The sequence below is a fragment of the Martes martes genome, assembly GCF_963455335.1.
Source record: "Martes martes genome assembly, chromosome: 13".
NCBI classification, from domain to species: domain Eukaryota; kingdom Metazoa; phylum Chordata; class Mammalia; order Carnivora; family Mustelidae; genus Martes; species Martes martes.
The window spans coordinates 74329012-74349618 of record NC_137901.1 but is presented as its reverse complement, the minus strand read 5'-3'; the positions used below and the strand labels follow the sequence as shown (position 1 = coordinate 74349618).

General features: G+C 43.5%; 1 protein-coding gene across 1 annotated transcript in view; it reads right to left on the bottom strand.

The window, feature by feature from the left end:
* Positions 1–20154, bottom strand: part of PIWIL3 (piwi like RNA-mediated gene silencing 3) — a gene marked incomplete at both ends in the record, with an annotated part of 30827 nt that extends 10673 nt beyond the window's left edge. Inside the window, 7 exons of the mRNA XM_080821627.1 lie at positions 770–881; positions 2998–3156; positions 3495–3575; positions 4213–4331; positions 5153–5367; positions 19534–19742; positions 19973–20154. Of these exons, the coding sequence (XP_080677753.1) occupies positions 770–881; positions 2998–3156; positions 3495–3575; positions 4213–4331; positions 5153–5367; positions 19534–19742; positions 19973–20154 (1077 nt within the window). The remainder of the gene's footprint in view (positions 1–769; positions 882–2997; positions 3157–3494; positions 3576–4212; positions 4332–5152; positions 5368–19533; positions 19743–19972) is intronic.
* Positions 20155–20607: the final 453 nt, after the last annotated feature.

Genomic DNA, 20607 nt, shown 5'->3' with positions numbered 1-20607 from the left:
TTAGGGCCTCAACCACCACTCTTACCACCCAGTCTAGCCAAGTCTTTGTACAAGCTATTCTTCCTGTTGAGAACTTCAGGAAACACACTACTTATTTCTCATAGCTGTCCTGTGACATTCTAGAAGGATCTCCTGCAACATTAACTTCTGCATCTTCAAAGGAATTCTGCTGTCCCACTTTGCATTATTATGAAAACTTTTTTGAAAGCCAGGAATGTACTTTCCTTCTAGGAGCTCCACTATGGATTCTGGGATTTTTCTAGATCTCATGATAACACGACAACTACACTGCCATCTGTTAGTGGACTGAGTTCTCACCAGGGCACCCCATCTGTTTTGCTCAAGCAAACCTGGTGAAAACCTGCTGAAACCATGGTCTTATGTTTCTTTTACATCCAAGGCTCCTCCTATCAACACATGCCAAGAAGGTAGTTTGCTTTCACAGAAATGCTCTTTCAAAATATTCCCAAACCTACTGCTCTGTGATGCCAGCACGTGTGAACTACCATAGCCCCTTCTAAAACTTACTGTATTGGAGCCATTCTAGTTATATGACATTACCCTATATGCAAGGCACTCTAACACATGGAAAATATGTATAAGTCAAATTGTAATAACCCCAAGGAGAAATTCTATAATATGTATTTATTATACATAAGATTATGACCTATTGTGATGTAACACATGACTATAAGTTTACATGTATTATTAGGAGACATATTTGAACAAGAAAAAAAGATTTAGATACACTGAAAGAAAGACTTCCTACCGTTTTGTAGTACTCTACAAAGGTGATTTCAGCACCATCTGAGGTTTTAAATGTAGTTCTGGGAGATTCCTCCCAGTTAATAGCGTCCACCCTATAGGTTTTGTTGTTATACCTGTGGAATAGTCACAACATATGGTTTTATTCCTAACGTATTCATTGCATGGGATCATGCAAGAAATAAGAGGCTTTAAATCCTGCAAGTAATTACAAGATATATCCCCCTTACTTATATATAACATTTTTTATTCTTAGTATATTCACCAAGTTGTACACCTTTGAACACAACCCAAAGAACTACCACAACCACGAAAATCACTCTTCATTTCCACTAAACTCCCCCAGTCCTTAGGCAACCACTAGTTTAGTGTCTGTCCCTATACATTTGCCTACCTATCCAATTTCACATGAATTGTATCACACAACATGTGACCCTTCCTGACTGCCTTCCTCCACTTAGCATAATGTCTTTCAAGGTCTATCCCTGCCATAGTGTGTTCTGGCAGTTCACTTTTATTGCCAAATAATATATCATTTCATAAATATACTGCATTTATGTATCCGTTTATCACTTAACGAACATTCAAGTTGCCTACACTTTTGAGCTATTATGAATGAGGATGCTCCGGCCATTCATGTACCAATTTTGGTAGATGTAGGCTTTCTTTTTTCTTGGGTATACAACCAGGAATAGAATTGCTATATGGTCACACTATATTTAGCTTGTTGAGAAAGTGCCATACTGTTTTCCAAAGAGGCCATACGATTTCACATTTAGCCATCCTAGTGGGTATGAAGTTGCATTTCAGTGTGGTTTGACTTTGCACTTCCCCAATAGCTAATAATGTATCGTTTCCTGTGATTATTGGTCATTGTATATTGACTTCAGAGAAATGTCTATTCAGATCCTTTGCCCATTTTTTTAAAGTTGGGTTGTCTTTTAAATTGACTTGTACGTGTTCTCTACATATATAGATGCAAGTTATTTATGAGATAGGTGATTTGCAAATGTTTTCTCTCATTCTGTCCATTGTTTTTCACTTGACTTCAAAGAATGGACATTTTTAATTTGATGAAGTCCAATTTGTAGTTTTCTTCTATCATCCCTTCTCTCTTGGCATCCTAGAAGATTTTGCCCCACCCAAAGTCAAGAAGATTTACTCCTACTATAGTTTTTTATAAGAATTTCATACTTTTAACTCCTACATTTAAGTTGATTTTGAGTTAATTTTGGAGTTAAATTGGAGTTAATTTTGTATATTGTGACAGGAAAGGCCAGGTGGATATCCAGTGGTCCCAACAATATTTGCTAAAAAGAGTATTCCTTCCCTAATTAAACAGTCTTGACACTCTTGTTGAAAATGAACTATCAACGTGAGGGTTAACCCTGGGACTCTCAATTCTATTTCATCAATTTTTACATCTGTCCTCATGCCCCTTTTTTGATTACTAGAGCTTTATAGTAAGTTTTGAAATTGGGAAACAGGAGTCCTTAACTTTACTCTTACAATATTGCCTAAGCAATGTTAAATCCACACTTTTCTCAATTTGAAGTATCTGGTCTAAAGGGAGAATAAAAATTTTTTTTTAAAACTTCCTCCAAACATGGGGAGATGGAGAGAAGGGAGTTGAGGGAAATTGGAAGGGGAGGAGAACCATGAGAGACTATGGACACTGAAAAACAACCTGAGGGTATTGAAGGGGCAGGGGGTGGGAGGTTGGGGGAACCAGGTGGTGGGTATTGGGGAGGCCATGTACTGCATGGAGCACTGGGTGTGGTGCAAATACAATGAATACTCTTATACTGAAAAGAAATAAAAAAACAAAGAAACAAACAAAAACCTTCCTCCAAGGGGAAATTTGCTCATGGATTTTAATTAAGCCCTGATTTTTAATAAACACAAAGCAAAATAAAAGAAGAAAAGAAGAAGGAACATATTCTGTTATCATAAGAGAGGGTTCAGAGCAGAGGACTGGATCGGCATTAGGAATTCAAGAACAGCAAAGTCTACACCCAACACATATTCCTCTCTCATGCTATAGAGCCAGATGAGAAAAAGCATGGAGTGGTTCTGCCCATTGCCATGCCAGGTCTGCTTCTGAAATGTAACCCTGATTGATCTGAAATCTATAGGAACACCTCTTATGGGGCAAAGAGAAGTTATGAAAGTGATGGGATGCAGACTTACATTGTAGAAACAACTGATCCGACTAGTTGTTTAGAAACTTGCTCCTGAAGCTCTTGCTTGGTGGGGAAGCCATCACCAATATCCGATATTAAATCATAGGCCGTTTGCATTCGGAACAGTTTATGGTTCACGTCAGCACAGAGGGTAATGCTGGTTTCATACTCAAGAATAGAAGTAACATATCCAGGCCAGATGACCAGCCTGCAAATGAAACATATTAGATGTGAATATCAAACTCCAAGCTCCAAACATAGAAGTGTCACAGGGCTGGCAGTCAGGGTCTAAAATTGGTGCTTAGGAGTCAAGTAAGAAATGGTCTTTCAAAGGATCTTTCCATGAGCCGGTTATATTATCTTTGTTAAACCATTTTTATCACCACCCACAGGCACTCTCTCTCCCTTCCTCCCTCCCTCTCTCTCTCTTTCTCACACACACACACACACACACACACACACACACATACATACATTTGAGAATCTATAGGATATAGGTTTATATAAATTATAAACATTATGTGAAACTTTCTACTTGATACCAACTTGTGATCGCGGAACTCCGTGGCCTCACGCTTGTTGTAATAGTTGCGACCAACTTGCTCCAACTCCATCATCTTCAAAATTCTAGAAATTGGAGGAACAGATTTTGTTGTAAGTGCTACAAATATTAAGCATTTAGTAACACACATGAGGATACCGTAGGGGGAAAAAAATCTGCCAGCGACTTGGTCTACCAATAATTAACGGAAGTGCCTGGTACAAGTAAATTACATGGCGAGGTAGATATTCAGGCTCATTTAACTCTTTTTTCCCTGCTTTCCATAATATACAATAGACTGTCCTGGAACGGCCATTAGAATGTCCTCCATCCCTAGAAATGAGCCAAAACAGCTTTTGCAGACTAAGGGCCTCCGATTTTAATTTTGAATTTTTGTCCATAACTATGAAGGTAGAAAACAAGTGCATTTGCTCCAGGAAGAAACACACGTAGACGTGCCTAGTTGATGCCCATTCCTCCTTCTAGACAGGAACCAGCCATGGCATGTGGCAGTAGGCAGGGAGAACAATACAGAGGATAAGCCACAGAACTTAAACATGTCTAGGTGAGGTTCAAATGCCATTTCATCTCCAAGATCCTTTGCTTTCCCAGAACAAGGAGGTGTCACGAACACAAAACTCTAGGAGCAAACGTCTATGTTCCATGCCACTGACACACTAACACACAACCAGATCTCAAGGAAACCAAATCCTACGAACAAACCTTCTAAAGAGAATGTTGTAATAACGTAAACAGTCTGGTGAGGTGGGCATGAGTTCACTGGTGAATTCAATGGTCACCTTCACAACCTGTTTTTTCAGCAGGCTGACCAATTCCATTTTCTGAGAGAAAGAAAAACAAACAAAAATGTCCAGCAGTCTTCCCAAGGATAGCAAGCTCATTACTGGACCACAAATCAACATGTCACTTGGGTAGCCAACACATGAACACGGCAGGAGCCATCTTGCCCCCAGAGACACATGCAGGGAGAAGATAGGATCTATGAGACCAAAGTGAGGAGCCAGAATTAAACATTTATAGCTCCTTAAAAAGAAAAAAAGAAGAAGAAGTTCCTGTGTATTAGTCACTTGGTAAATATGGAAGTTTATTGAAGAAAATATTAAGTTCTAAAACTTTTTTGCTGAAGTTTTAAAGAGAGCAAGAGGTAAAGACTAAATTATTCAATAATTCATCAGCATTTGAGCCATATTTGCCACTGAAAAGGTTAAAAAAGTATATGTATATATTGCTCTCAGATTCATTGTAAGTGCTGAAATGAGGCATGAGGGAACATCATGATAAACACGCATGGCATGTGGGTTATGTTACAAGCCCTATGGGCAAGAGATTGTCAGGAGGTCTCCTCAAACCATTGTACAGCAATGGTATATTTGCTCTAATACAGTAAAAATGTGGGAGAAAAAACAAACGTCCAGAAAGTATCCGGTGTGCCTGGGTGGCTCAGTTGGTTAAGTGTCCACCTTTGGTTCGGGTCATGATCTCAGGGGGCTGGGATTGAACCCCACATTGGACTCCCTGCTCAGTGGGGAGTCTGCTTCTCCCTCACGTTCTCCCTCTGCCTCTCTGCTCACTCACTCTCTCTCCCCACCCCACCAAATAAAATCTTTAAAAAAAGTGAAAATGTCCAATAACAGTACTCAACCGGTGATCGTAGTTTGTGAGGTAATAACAAAGAAGTTCCATCAAATATATAACACTTTCCGATTATCGCTTTATGCTGCAGAAGCAGTTCTGAACGAACTTGTCCGTCCTCGATGTCTGGCATGTAGTCAATGTTGTACTTATAGGTGATCTGCTGGGGGCGAGATGTCACTCGGAAATGGTTTGCAAATAGCTTCACAGGTCTACCCTGTGTGCCTGCAAAATGGTGTCATGTGTTAACCAGGAAACAAGCTGACCAACTGCACCCAAAACAATGTGGACACCCTGATACCACGAGCCAAAATTAGGCCAATCGAGGACGTCAACCACCACACAAACACTATATACACCTGCTGTTCCAGAACGCATACCATCCATGCAGATGCATCCTACGTAAGCATACATTGAGAGTTATCATAGAAGATTAAAATATTTAACAATAACGATAAAAAAAAAATCTCTAACACAAGGCTTCCCAAAAGGGGTGGGGAGGGTGAGTGGGGAGTCCTAGTGTAATAATGTAAACATCGTAATAATGTTTAATTAAGATAAAAAATCTCAGTGGATCCAAAGAGCTGGGTCATTCTAACTTAGTGGCTCTAAAAGGAAAAGAGAAATGAAGAGTCCATCTGGGACGCTAAAACAGGTCTTTGTTTCTGCAGAAATGGGTGCTATGATGACAATGAGAACAGCGAGGAGTGTACCTGCCCTCACAGCGATGGGCTGAAGCTTTATACGCACCCTGAGACACACACAAGCACCCCAGCACACGTCTAACGGGAACAGTTCCCTAATGCTGGGTTGTTAATGGCAGCCACACCTGCCGTGGACTCTCTCACATGGTCCAAGTACTGTCGGGTATCCACCACATGGTCTCGAAAGATGCCCCCAAAACGGTTTCTCTCCTTCAACGACGCTGCTTGGACTGTAGCCACCAGCTGAGTTTCCTCTACATGGAAACAAATGTGAAAACCATGAATTTTAGATGATTAAAAAAGGGGGGAAAGTCAAACAGGACATTGTTAAACCCCAGCTGTGAAGTCAAACTAAGTCAAGGTCACTGGAGGTAGGAAAGAGGATTGTCAAAGGACCCAAACATGAATTTCAGTCATGGGTCACCAGAAAGGGGGACTGTGACCCAGAAGCCTCTCCCAACAAGACCCCACTCCACATCAGTGGCTGGCCCAGCCTCTCACATACGTCAGTGCTATGCCTTTTGCCTTCATCCGGCACTTGTCCAGAAACTTTGTCCCTTCTCTACTGACTTTATATGCCAATCACCCGTCACCACACGGCCCTCTCATAGACATCAGAAAATGCTGACTGAACAGGCTCTTAAAAAAAAAAAAAATCTGGGGCGCCTTGGTGGCTCAGTTGTTAATCGTCTGCCTTTGGCTCTGGTCATGATCCCAGGGTCCTGGGATCAAGCCCCGCACTGGGGCGCCCTGCTCAGCAGGAAGCCTGCTTCTCCCTCTCTCACTCCCCCTGAGTTCCCTCTCTCATCGTGTCTTCCTCTCTCTCTGTCAAATAAATAAAATCTTAAAAAATATATACTTATGAAATACTTATCCTACAGAACAACTGATCTATTCTTTTATTAACAGCAACTGGGAAAAGCTCTATTTTTTTTTATCCCATAGTAATATGCATACAGGTTTAAATATTTTACAAGGTTAATATTTGGAGGACAATGCAAAGCAGTCTTTCAAATATTGTGAAAGAAACCTATATTATCCATATACCCCTGAATGGCTAATAGAGTCCCCACTCTGGGCTACAAAAACCGGTTCTTTTCAGAATGTTCCTTCTGGAAGCTATTATTCCTTGTTTATGAAGATCTTATACCAGAGTCTGAATTTCTATAATAGAAAAGCTATAAAATTTCATTTTACATATAAATTTTTAAAATGCTTTTGATCAAACTCAGCTAATTCCAGACACCTCCAGCAATCAAACTTACCACGTTCAAATTTCAGTGAAAGAAAACATTTGGCATCATTCATTAGTACTTGCTACATATAATGTACTTTACATGAAGTGTTAATCATAACTCTTCAGACAGGATATAGATGATAAAAATAGGTATTTTACTATTTTGCATTCACATTTACAACTTCATTTCACAGAGTCTGGAGTTTCTATCAGTTTATTATAAAAATATCTACAACATAAGACACCAAAAGCAGAGACAGCAGAAGCAAAAATGGACAAGTGGGAATTTAAACAGAAAAAGTTTCTGTATAACAAATGAATCAGTCAACAGAATGAAAGGCACTTAAGGAATGGGAAAAGATATTTGCAAACCATGTACCTCATAAGGGGTTAATTTCCAAAATATAAGGAACTCCTGAAACTCAAGAGTGAAAAAAAACGTAATAACCCAATTATTTTAAATTGAGAAAGGACCTGAGTGGACATTTCTCTAAAGAAAACATAAATAGACAACAGGTATATGAAAAGATGTTCAAAGTCATCAGGAAATCATCAGGAAATTGCAAATCAGAACTGCAATGAGCTATCACTTCCCATCTGTAAGTATGGTTATTTTATATATATGTGTATATATGTACACACACACATATATACTTATATGTATATATGAAAATACATATGTGTGAAAATACATACGTGTGTGAAAAACATGTGTGTGAAAAACATGTGTGTGAAAAAATAGATATACAAAATATATGTGAAAAAATCCAAAAACAAAACAAAAAAACAGCAAGTGCTGATGAAAATGTGGAGAAATTTAAACATTTTGAGAAAGCAAAAAATGGTATAGCTGCTGTGAAAAACAGTATAGAGTTCCTCAAAACACTTAAAAGTAGAACCATCATATAATCCAGCAATCCCACTTCTGGGGGATTCTTACAGAAGTATTGAAATCATAATCGCAAAGAGATATTAGCACTCCTGTGTTCACTGCAGCAGTATTAAAAATAGCCAAGCCCTGTAAACAACCTAAAAGCCCACCAAGGAATGAATGGGTAAAGCTAATGTGGTATATCCATACAGTAGAATATTATTCAGCCTTAAAAATAAAAAAAGAGGAAAATCCTACAGTGTGCAAGAACCATGACCTTGAGGACATCATGCTAAGTGAAATAAGCCAGTCCTAGAAGGACAAATACTGCATAACTGCAAAATTCCACTGATAGGAGACATCTAAAGTAGTCAAACTCCTAGAAGCAGAGAGTAGGATGGTGGTTGGTGTTCAGGGGTGGGAGTGGAGGAGGGATGGGGAGTTGTTAGTCAACAGGTGTAACATCTCCCTTATGCCAGATACGTTCTAGAGATCTGCTATTCAACATTGTGCCTACAGTTAACAGTACTATATCTATCGTACACTTAGAACTGCGTTAAAGGATAGATTCATGTTATCTATTCTCACCATAATTAATAACAATTTCAAACTTAATGGGATGCCTGGGTGGCTCAGTCCATTGAGTGTTCAACTCTTGACTTGGCTCAGGTCAGGATCTCCTGGTTGTGAGATTGAGCCTGCTTAAGATGCTCTCTCCTTTTCCCCTTCCACTCACAACTCACATTTATGCTCTTAAACACACACACACATATACACACACACACACTTATATAAATAAGAGCAAATCAGAGCATCAGATCTGAGGTCTTATTGCATTAGCCAAATCCTTGGCTAATACAGGAGCCTTTGTGCTCACCTGTATCATGATAGCCTTCCACCTAGGATAATACAAGGCAGGGGAATGCTGAGGTGCTCAAGGAGCGACTCAACCTCCCAGGGCAGTGATTTACAAACACGATCATGTTCCCAGAATTCCTAGTTAACCTGGAGTCATTATATATAAATGCACGGTCTAAATCTGAAAAACAATTATATCAAACCATTGGCAAGACTGATGGTCATCAATCTCCATTTCTTTTCCAAAAACCTTAAAATACAGGGGCACTAAAATGCTGACCGATTAATTCATTGCAGAAAGGAAAAATACTTGTGGGCTGTATAGCAGTCCCATCCTGCCAAACCCTATGGGGATCCTGCAGTTCTCTACCTGGAATGTTGTCACTGTGGTGCACCCTCACAGATTAGACATCCTCTGTCCGCCACCGTATCCCTCTCCTTTTTACCTGGAGCCTGAGGTGCTTTTCTTTGTCTTCTTCGTTGTGCAGGCTGAACCACTTGGCTCCTCACTTGCAGTGGCTGGGGGCTAGGCGGAATTTGGCCGGCTTGCTGAGCCTGCAAGTTTCGGGGGAATAGTCCTAAAGGATGCTGTTAACGGTATTTGTTCATCATCCAAAAATTATTTGCCTGCCACGTGCCAGGCACTGGCCGGGCATGAAGCAAGTTCCCTTGTAAAGGCTCGCGTGCCAGTGATGGAAAATAAAAATAATGATTTGCATAGCATTTGCATGTTAAGTGCCTGGGAAATGAAGGAAAATAGAACAAAGCAAAGTAGGGAAAAGTGGGTGTTGTTGGGAAGGTGGAGTGTGAAGGGGACTGGTTAAGTTAATGTGGGATGAAGCAAGCCTCACCACAAAGTTGAGACAGAATCAAAGAGTTGAAGGAGGAGAGTTACAAGGTCACACAAGCCACAGGTAGAGGAAAAAGAGCAAAAATTCTAAGGCAGAAATGTCCAAGGAAGGACAAAATGGCCACTGCGGCTGGAGCTAGGGGAGCAAGGGGGAGAGAAGCAGAAGTCAGAGAGGTGGTGGGGCGGAAGCCATTTTGAACCATGTGCCTCTGACTAAGGAAACAGGAATGCATAAAGGGGAGGGCGCTGGGAAGAGGAGCTGCATGGACCAGTTTATCTGGTTCTGTGCTGGGAAACATGGAGGGAAAGACCAGGGTGAAAGCAAGACGACCAATTAGAAAGCCACCGCCCAAACCTAGGGATGCTGGTGGTTTGGACCAGAAGGTGGTAACAGAGGTGATGAGACATTGTTGGATACCAGATTTTTTTTTTTTTTAAATTGGGAGACAACAGTATTTCCTGGTTATTTATATGAAGGGTTTGAGAGGAGTCCACAATGGATCCAAAGACTTTGGCCCCAGCAACTGGAAGAATGGGGCTTCTTCAAACAAAGGGAGTGGGACCTTTCTGGGAGAGCACATCAGGAGTGTGGGAAGATCTATGGGGCATCAGCTGCTTGTTTTGAAGTCACTCCCCACGAGGAGTCATTGGCTGGGTCAAGCTATTCAGAAACCTTCCCATCCACTCAGGTCGGATGGAAGTCCATGTGCATATGTGAAAACACGTGAGAGGGAAGCAGTAAAGGATTTAAATCATCTTGTGCATAAAGGAGACTGAACAGGGCTGAGCTCACTAGTGGCACTGTGGCTCCAGGTGGCACGGTGGCTTCAGGTGGCATGGGTTGGGAGGGCGTCTGACCACGGGTTCTGCCTCGGGCTCGGGTCCTGGCTCGGCCTGACATTGCTGTCCTGAAGGTGCGGACCCTGAAGGGGATGAGCCCTGGAACAGCACGGTTCTATTAGACATCTCTGTGTAAGTTGCCTGGTAACTTTCTACAAACCAGGACTTTAAAGAAAACATCAGGTACTAACCGCGCAGGTTTTCCGATCACACCAACAAGCCTGATAACTCCAAAGCTGTCAAGGAAGTGTCCTGTAGTAAAAGACAGGAACCTGGTAAAATATTCTTAAAAATTTAAGAGAAACCGTTGGCTAGGATTCTTTTCCCCCCACAAAGTGACAGGACACCATGGGTTACAGTGCTTGCTTATAAGAGTCAGGTGTGCACAGGGTTCTTGCCTACGACGTATCCTCCATGGCACAGGGAGCAGCCCAGGTGTCCCCTGGACACTCGCCTCCCCCCACCACAGGCACACACACCCTGGAGCTAACCCAAATGGGTCCTCCCAGCTCTGCTGACACCACTCACCCTCCTCCTCAAGAATTAGGTTCCTCTGTTGGTGATGTACCCGGGTCCTGTGGCCTGGGGCTCCACTCCTCCAGCCCCACAGTGTCTGAGTACTGATAACTGTGGGGTCACAAGGGCTAAAGCTTCTCTCCAAAAGGGTTAGCCTTTTCCAGGACTGGCCCTGTACCCTGCCCCAGTCACCAAATGGATGTAGGACTAGCCTAGCTGCCTTGCCATATGCTCCCGCAATCAGGAAGACGGGTGCCCTTCTGGGACCCACCCTCATTTCAATTTCAACCCTGCTGGCCCAGCCCCTTCCGGCACCGCCTCCATCCTGCTCCAAATGAAGCCAACCTTGATGTTCACCTGGCAGCTTTATAGGTGCTCTGAGTTTCAGTGGGATGGATGTGAGTGGTTCTGCCTGCTCTCTTGCCCTACCTTAACTCACCCATCAACCATCCCCCCCTCCGATTAACCTGCCAGGTGATGTTAGGGAATGATGTGCACTTGGGGCTCCAGAAACTTGGGCCCTTACCACTTAATATTTTAACCAATTCCCTGCTGTTGCCAATAGGACTGAATTATAATTGATGGGGTCCTTGATCAAAGGAGCGAGACTGATACAAAGCGAAGGTCAAGCAAAGCTTTATTTCGCGCCAGTGTTGAGAATCAAACCGACCAGTCGGGGCCGTCTCTTATGGAGAGAGCGACCCCTCCCAGCCTCACAGACTAACTTTTATAGAGCAAAGGCCATGTGGTTGAGCCTGGCCACACACAGGTGGCCAATGAGATTGCAACACACAGAGAAAGTTGCGTAGTCATGCTAGGTCACACACGGGTGGCCAACTGAATTACAATTCACCCTATAGTAGCTGTTTGAACTAGTCTATCACCTTGGTCAGAATTGGCCCCCAAGTTTGGCACCCAAAAGGTGGGGCCCACATTCTTTAGTAGTCAGGGAGATAGTATGTGCACTTTACTAATTGTGTGTCTCCACCTGGCCTGACTCGTCCTTGTATTATGGGCTCTGTTATCAGGGACTGGTCGACCATATTTTACTGGTTTCCCAGACTTGCTTTTAAGTACGTTCCTCTGGAGTGGGGAGGCAGGGTCTGTTTAAGTTTTACTGCACAAACAACAAAATGGCTGTTTAACGGAGATGGAGTCGCTCTGGCTAAGTAGGCCCTTACAGTAATCACTGTCCAAACCTAGGCTCCTCTATCATGGTCTTCTTGGCCTAGATCCCTACAAGTGGATTTGCAGTAAAGTGTAAGTTTGTAAGTATGGGGAGTCATTTTTTTTAAAAATGGTATTTGTTATGTCTGTCTTTTCTTGTTGATTGTTTCCAAGTTTCTGTCATTCTTTAATTTTGTGACTAAAATCATTTTTAGGGGGGCCTGGTTTGTTCCATCAGTTGAGGGACTGTCTTCAGCTCAGGTCTTAATCTTGGAGTCCTGGGACTGAGCCCCTCATCAGACTCCCTGCTCAGTGGACAGACTGCTTTTCCCTCTCTTTCTCCCTCTCCCTGTGAGGACCGCCTACTTGTGCTCCCTCTCTCTCTGTCAAATAAATAAAATCTTTAAAAAATATTTTTAATCACTAGTTCTTCAATTTTTATAATTGCATTGTTTTGCCTTTAAATCCTGTATACCACACTATATACCCATTTTATTTTTAAATTTTCTAAAGTTTAATTCCAGTTAGCATACAATTTTATATTAGTTTCCACTGGACAAGCAATTTTAATTAAAAGACTTTTTCTTGACATTTTTTTCTTGAATAATCCTAACCTTACCCACTGCTTTGAAGTCCCACCATAATTCTGTAGAAACCTGTGTGCTCCCTTAGTTCTAATTCCATACTCAACTCTGCCTTGTCTGGTGTTCCAGTAATACAATGTTTTGTTTGCTATATCTTGAAAACATTCTAAAGACTAGAAAAGTCTAAATTGGCTAAACACGTGAAAATCCCTGGCTGTTTTTTTCAAATGAATCATAGTCATTGCCTTAAGTTCCAGAATATAATAGATTCTATTGTCCCATTACTTTGAGGTTGGATTGAATTTAGACATTGATTTACTTCTTCTGAGTAGCAGAGCCCTCACTAAGATTTTCCTGGAAAACCCTTGTGCTCATAAATGATTCCAAGGAAGACGTGTGTACATGTCCAGGTTGCTGTGAAGATAGCACCACAGAAACCGGCCCAGGTGCTTTCTGGATAGTGGCCATGCCTAGTGCGTGTTCTGGTTGGTTGAAGAGTCTCGGTTGTCTGTTGTAGGGCAACCCAGGTGAGAGGGTATAAGAGAAAACAAGAGAATCAGAGGAGAAAACTCTGGAATATTGACTCAGATGAGACCCTCCCAGACATCACATGTGGACTGGGTGTGTGCCCTGCCCTGAGTCCAGCCCAGTCCTCGGGGGGCATAAGAGACTCTTAGTAAATACTTCCTGGTCCTGTATTAAGCACACCTGAAATGCATCCTTCAGGAAGTACCTACCTCTTCATGGTACTTGGGACTCTTTCCAGTAGGTCTTCTTTCTACACCTTTCAGAGAAGTTGTACCACTTTCTGCCCACTGGTGTTACAGGTCCTGCACTGGGTTTGTTCCTGAAGGTCAGAGTCTGCACCCCTACTTATGGTTGGTCCTTCACCAGCAGAATGTAAGGGCCTCAAGGGAAAGGACTTGGTCTGTTCTTTTCTGCTCCTTCTCCAGTAGATATAATAGTGCCTCGTCGAGACTATGTGTTCAGTTCACATGTCAGAAGAGAATGGATGGATGCATGAATGATTCAATTTAATGATGAATCCAGTGGGAAATCTGACAGATTTATAACTCTTATGAACAACCCCAAATGCCAGAGAGTTGATCTGATTACCACTAGGTTCCTGATGACTTGCAGGAATCTGCCAGTGTGCTTTCTGGGCAAAGAAGGAGGGGAGGGGCACCTGGGTGGCTCCGTTAGTGAAGCACCCAACTCTTGGTTTCTGCTGAGATCATGATCTCAGGGTCATGGGACTGAGCTCCAGGTCAAGCTCTGTGCACAGCATTCAGTCTGCATGAGATTCTCTCTCTCCCTCCGCACCCCCCCCGTGCCCCTCCCCTGGCTTGCTCACTCTCTTTATAATAAATAAATAAATCATTTTAAAAAGGAGAGGGAGGGCAGTGGGAGAGAAGGTGGTATTTAAGCTGGAAAATCGGGGATACACGGGCAAAAAGCAATAGATAATTAAATGCAATTTGGAAAAATATTTTGTAAGTATCTTGGATTGACACATGTATATATGTACATATGTATTTACACCTGCATGGAGAAAACACAAATCTCACACCAAAATAAACCTAGTGAAAACCAGCCAATGCAAGAGGAGGATGAATCGGGATGTGCAAAAAAATACATAGAATAAGGAAAGAGGTGGTTCATTAAGAAACCAAGAGAGCAGCCAAACCACCACTGCAGCCTAATTAAGACAAAAAGAAAGCGCTGAGAATCTTTGAAGGGAGAATGAAGAAATGATCACAGAGAGGGAGGAGGGATGATAAGAGAATAATTAGCATACCTCTGCAAATGAATGGAGAAACCTGGGCAAAAGGAATGGTATTCCACACCACTCTGCATAAAATCACCTTGATCACTCTCCCCCTCCTGGCTTCATGTTCCCCTCCCCCAGCTTGCCCCCAGGTCTCTGCTTCCAGTAGGGTAGATCTCCTGCTAGGTGTTCTCTCCCAAATAAATAATAACCACAAAAGGACACAAAATAATTTCCAGATGGCTATGTTTAGTGTAAGGTTTTGCAGGCAAGGTAAACACAACACCAGGCGAGGTAGGCGCAAGGCAAGATTTATTAAAGGCATTCTCCATCGAAGTTTCAGGGCTCAGGAGAAAGGGAGCCAAGAAAGTTGCACCGGGAGGAGGTGGGCACTCTTGGGGAGGTTCCATGACTCGGAAAGGGGAGTTGAGGAAGTCGCACTGGGAGGGAGTTGGCAGGGGTCTTTTATCAGGCCAAGGTAGGGCATGGGCTCACATCCATATTTGGTGATCGGAAGGTATGGGGTGAAGGCTCCTGATACTCCTGTTTCCTGCATAGGTATCGGGTTACCTATGGAGCCCTGACCTGGGCATATACCCTTTTGGCGGGAGAGTCTAGGGTTAAGGAAGTGGGGGAGGGGACTGGAAGATGGTGGCCCTGGCCGTCATTTCTATTGTTCCTCCTGCATTCCCGGAACCGCAGCCCCAACATTTAGTACCTCGGCTATAGTGATGGTATTACTATGATGCATGTGTATGACCACATTCAACAATGGGTGTACAGTAAATGTGTGCAATCTGTTGAAAAAAAGGGAGAGGGAGAATATAAAGTCAAGGCATTTCAGGGAAGAACACATCAGGATGCTTTTGCTGTGCTTGAATTTTCCCTGCAAGTTTCAAATTGTATCAAAATTAAGTTACTTAAAATGTTTAAAGGGGCCTAGAGCTGGTGAGTAAAGCTTTTATATATCTATTGTATCGAATGAGAGGAGAGGCAGAGCAGAAATAAAAACAGAAGTATTTATTTGGGTTCTCAGAATTGTAGGTGCCAGAGCTCAGATTTGGGCAGCAACCCAAAAAACGTTGATGAAAACAAAAGGCAAGAAAGATGTAGTTTAAATTAAATCTCCTGACAGCTTGCAGCCCACTGATATGAACCTGAAATAGGCAGAGTGTGACATGCCTCAAGGAGTTCATGGCCGCCTTAATGCCTTCATGTTGCTATTTCATTAAAGACCAAAATTAACCTTATCTTGACAATAACTAAATCTTCAAGGTCCTGTAAGACCCAGCTTTCTGCATACAGAAATTCCTTAGAAACCTATGTTATCTCTACCATCTCTCCCTCCACAAAACTTAAAATATATAATCAGCCTCCCCTCGCACCTGTAGCAGCAACTCTTTCTACCCATAGGTCCTGTCCCTGTACTATAATAAAATCACCCTTTTGCACCAAAAATGTCCCATGCCGTTCCGTCATGTGTTAGGCCCGTTATTAAATGAAATGAGACTGAGACAAGTGAAAGTTATTTAAAGCTTTATTCTATGCTAAGCATTAGAAGTAAACAAAGTTGAAGTTATGCAAAGCTTTAAACTATGCCAAGCATTAGAAATCAGACTGACCGGCCAGGGCCGCTCTGAGGAGAGCGACCCTTCCCAGCCTCACAGACTAATTTTTATAGAGCAAAAACCTGGCCACACATAGGTAGCCAATGAGATTGTAACATTGTGAAGTCATGTTAGGCCATGTGCAGGTGGCCAATTGAATTACAATTTACCCTATAGTAGCTGTTTGACCTAACCTATTACTAGTAGCTGTTTGACCTAACTTATTACTCTGGTCAGAATTAGTGCTCAAGGTTGGCAAACGGCGGGGTTTACATTCTTTGGTGGTTAGGGGGAAAAAGTATGTGTGTTTCTTACTGATTGGATGTCTCCACCTGGCCCGACTCGTCCTTGTATTCTGGGTTCTGTTATTAGGAACTGGCTGACCATGTTTTCCTGGCTTCCCAGACTTGCTTCTAAGTAAGTTTCTCTTGCGGGTACAGGGCCGGTTTAAGTTTTACTGCACAAACAATAAAATGGCTTTTACCAAGATGGAGTTACTCTGGCTAAATAGGCCCTTACATCATGAACCCAAAACTTCAAATCACATCATTTACATCAGTGTTCCGCCACCTCCTGAGAACAAAAATAAAATGGTCTTTTTTTTTTTTTTTGTGAAGATTTTATTCATTTATTTGGGAGGGAGAGAATGGATGGGGGAAGGGCAAAGGGAGAGGGAGAAGCAGACTCCCTGCTGAGCAAGGACCCCCCCCACCCCCACCCCACCCCAGGTGGGACTCACCATCCCAGGACCCTGGGATCATGACCTGAGCTGAAGACAGACTCTTAATCAACCGGGCCACCCAGTCATCCCCAAAAGTAAAGGGTTTTTTTAAGACAAAAGGGAATGCTTGTATATGTTATTTACAGAGAATGCAGATTACAAAGATCGGTGTTGGTAGCAGAAAACTAATCTTGGCTGAACACACCTGGTTTTGAAGGCTATCACGAAGCAAAGTCTCTTACTATAGCAAGTTCCAGGTGTTTGGGCTGAGTCCCTGGAATATTTGCAGTTTGGCCCAGTTCAGACACTCATGGTTCTCCTACAGGTAAAGATAAGATGGGCAAAAGGACCATCTCCTTACTGGCCTCGGGCTCTATTTTAAAACCCCTTGATGTAAGTGACGATTTCATTTCACCTTTTACAATGTAATACATTGACAAAGATAATATTAAGAGGCCAGAAGAGAGGCTTGGGCTTAGATTAATGTTACGTTAAAAGCACCAAGGTCCCAGTAAAACTCCGAGGAGGAAAGTAAGAAGGATGGCTATGGACTGGTGCCATCATCTGTCCCTAAAAGTGTAAATAAAAGGTACATGATTCGTAAATAGAGAACTTGTTGCCACCAGCTCATAGCTGAATGTTGGCAAGCCTATTCTCTGCCCACCTGAGATTGCCCATGATAAATGGGAGCTCTTTGGATTGCCAAGACCACCTGTGTAGTAAATAGTAAAGAGTTCTGATTTCCAAGAGGACAGTGGAGAACCTCAGCTCTGATTCAAATGCTACTAAATTCAAATGCAACTAAAACACACCCAGGCTGGAGGTTCTGAAAGAATTCTGCGCAGCTTCCTAGGATGACAGCTGGATTTTGGATTAGAATATTTACTGATTCCATGGTTGGATGTGACTTCTTAAGCATCCATGCTGTTGACACGAAGGACCTCAGATTATATGGAAGCATAAAGAAACGATTGGGTCTTGGAGTGGTATGGAAAAGTCATTCTAGAAAGACGTGTGCAGCAAAATTACTCTATAAAATGACATATGCTAAGAGCGGGGGTATTTCTGGAAGCATGCAAGCAGATCAGGTCTCTGCCTCTAGGACTGGTAGTAAAACCACCTGAAGACCTACCTCCATTGTAGAGCTGAATGTTCTGGATCTTTCCCCCACTGAATTAAAGCAAGACACCTAGCTTTCTGAGGAGTTGCCACATGGCAGGACTTCATATCAAAGGTCACTGTTCTTTGCTCTGTGGATGGTGGGACTAGTTGATGAGCATAGAGTTAAGTCTTTGCAGTGGGATAGGTGAAGAATATGGTAGTACAGGAAGAGCCTGGTTCTACCCCAAAGAGTAACATTTGGGTATTGAAAGAATCCTAAGTCATAAGTAATGACTATACAATATGGTCAAACAAGCTCATGATAAACATGCTGGTGTAGAGTGTTGAAAATTCCATTTGAAAGACCCATGAGCCTTCTGAAACACAATGAATGTGGACCACATAATTGTCCACGTAAATGCAAGAGTAATCTACTTACCTAAGGCTGGGATGCCAAAGCGTGTGCCTTTGCTCAGCCCCTGGAGGTGGCCACTTGGGTAAGTGGGATGAATGGGCAGAGTGGGGTCCAAGTCATAAGACCTCTAAGGAGGAAGGGGTCTACCCTTGGAACCATAAGTATTGGCTCAGGATGGGGAGAAATCAGAACCCTTGTGCACTGTTGATGGGGATGTGAAATGGTGCAGCAGCTATGGAAAACAGTACGGAGGTTGCTCAAGAATTTGAAAGCAGAATTACCATAGGATCCAGCAAGCCTACTTCTGGGTATACATCCAAAAGAATTGAAACCAGGATCTCAAAGAAGAGGTATCTGCACACCCATGTTAATTGCAGCATTATTATTCCAATAGCCAAAAGGTGGAAGCAAAGTCCATGTCTATCAACAGATGAATGGATAAAACAATGGAGTATAGACATACAACGTGCCCATCCTAATGGTCGTGAGTTGATTTTTCAATATGGATTTGATTTGCAGTTTCCTCTGATTATTGGAGATGTTGGACATCTTTTCATATGCTATTGGCTATTTGTATATCTTCTTTGGCTCCTCAAACAGGGCTGTGGATGGGGCTGGGTCAGAGGTTTTGACAACCAGTGAGCCAACCTAAAAGCATATCATGGTGATTCTCACGACTCAGGGTCCATGATCCCTGGATTTTGCTCTTTGAAGTAAAAGCCTAGGGATGGGAGCGCTTACCCAAAAGGGAATGTAAGGGCCTACTTAATCAGAGGGAGCCATATTGTTGCAGTGAACTTAGATTGACCCTGCCCCTCCCAGAAGAACTTCCTTGCAAAGCCTAGATACAAGGGCGGGTCAGGCCAGGTGAAGACATCCAATCAGAGGGGCACACATATATCTACTAGGGTAAATTGAAATTCAGTTGGCCTCCCGTGTGTAACCTAGCAGTTTTTTTGTGTGTGTGGCAGACCTAGCATGACTGTGCAGTTTTCTCTGTGTATTGCAATCTCATTGGCTACATGTGGATAGCCCGGCTAAAGTGCCTCTATAAAGGTTAGTTTGCGAGGAGAGTAGGGGGAGTAGTGGGAGTAGTAGGAGGAGTTAGTCAGGGAGAGCCGTTAGTCAGGGAGAGCTGTTAGGATAGCCGACGTAGGATAGTCGTCACAGCGTCGTCATGGTCGGCGGGAGCGTCGTGGTCGTCGTCCTGTTCGTCATAGTCGTCGGCAGCGGCCTTACCGCCCTGAGCCGCGGCTGCCAGCAGCCTCCGGGCTGTGAGCAGCACCTCCCGGAGCTGCAGCCCCGCCGCCAGGGGCCCGACGCCAGCGGCCTCGTTGGGGCGGCCTTGCCAGAGCGGCGTCCTTCCAGGGAGCGGCCTTGTCCAGAGCAGCCTCGTCTGGGGAGCAGCGTCGTTGGAGCAGCCTCGCCAGAGCAGCAGCCCCGTCCGGGGAGCGGCCTCGCCGGAGCAGCCTCATTCCGGGGAGTGGCACTGTCCGGGGAGCAGCCTTGTCCAGAGCGGCCTCGTCGGGAGCAGCGTCATGGGGAGCAGAGTCTGCATCATCGGGGCTGTCGTCCTCATAGATGTCATCACCTCTTCGTCGTCGGGAGCAGCCTCGTCCGGGGAGTGGCCTCATCAGGGAACGGCTTCCTCTGGAGCAGCCCTGTCAGGGAATGGCCTCGTCCAGAGCGGCCTCCGCTGGGGAGTGGCTCTGGCAGGAACGGCCTCATCCAGAGTGGCCACATTGGGAGCGGCCTTGTCAGGGTCATCGTCATCGCCTCTCGTTCCTTTGATCATGGACACTAACAGCTTCTTTGCAAGAGACAGCCCTGACCGGTCAGTTTGATTCTCGATGCATGGCGCGAAATAAAGCTTTGCTTGACCTTCGCTTTGTATCAGTCTCGCTCCTTTGACCACGGACCCTAACAGGAAGGCCCCAGGCACCAGTCTCAGGCTGGTGGGAATCAGGTAATTTTGATCCCGAAGGATAAATGATATTATGCATTTCCCATGTTTGGGACTCACTCATTTGGGCATTCCCTGCACCAACAATATTCTAGAGACTCAGTAACATCGGTTGATTGAATGAAAGACAGAATTATAAGTCATAATTACCTTCTCTTCTTCCAGTTCTGTGGCCCTCTGTCAGCATTCCATTCTTCTCATTTGAATTCTGGCTTTCACAATGCGGCTACAGAAGTTACACCATGGCTCATGGAACAGAACCA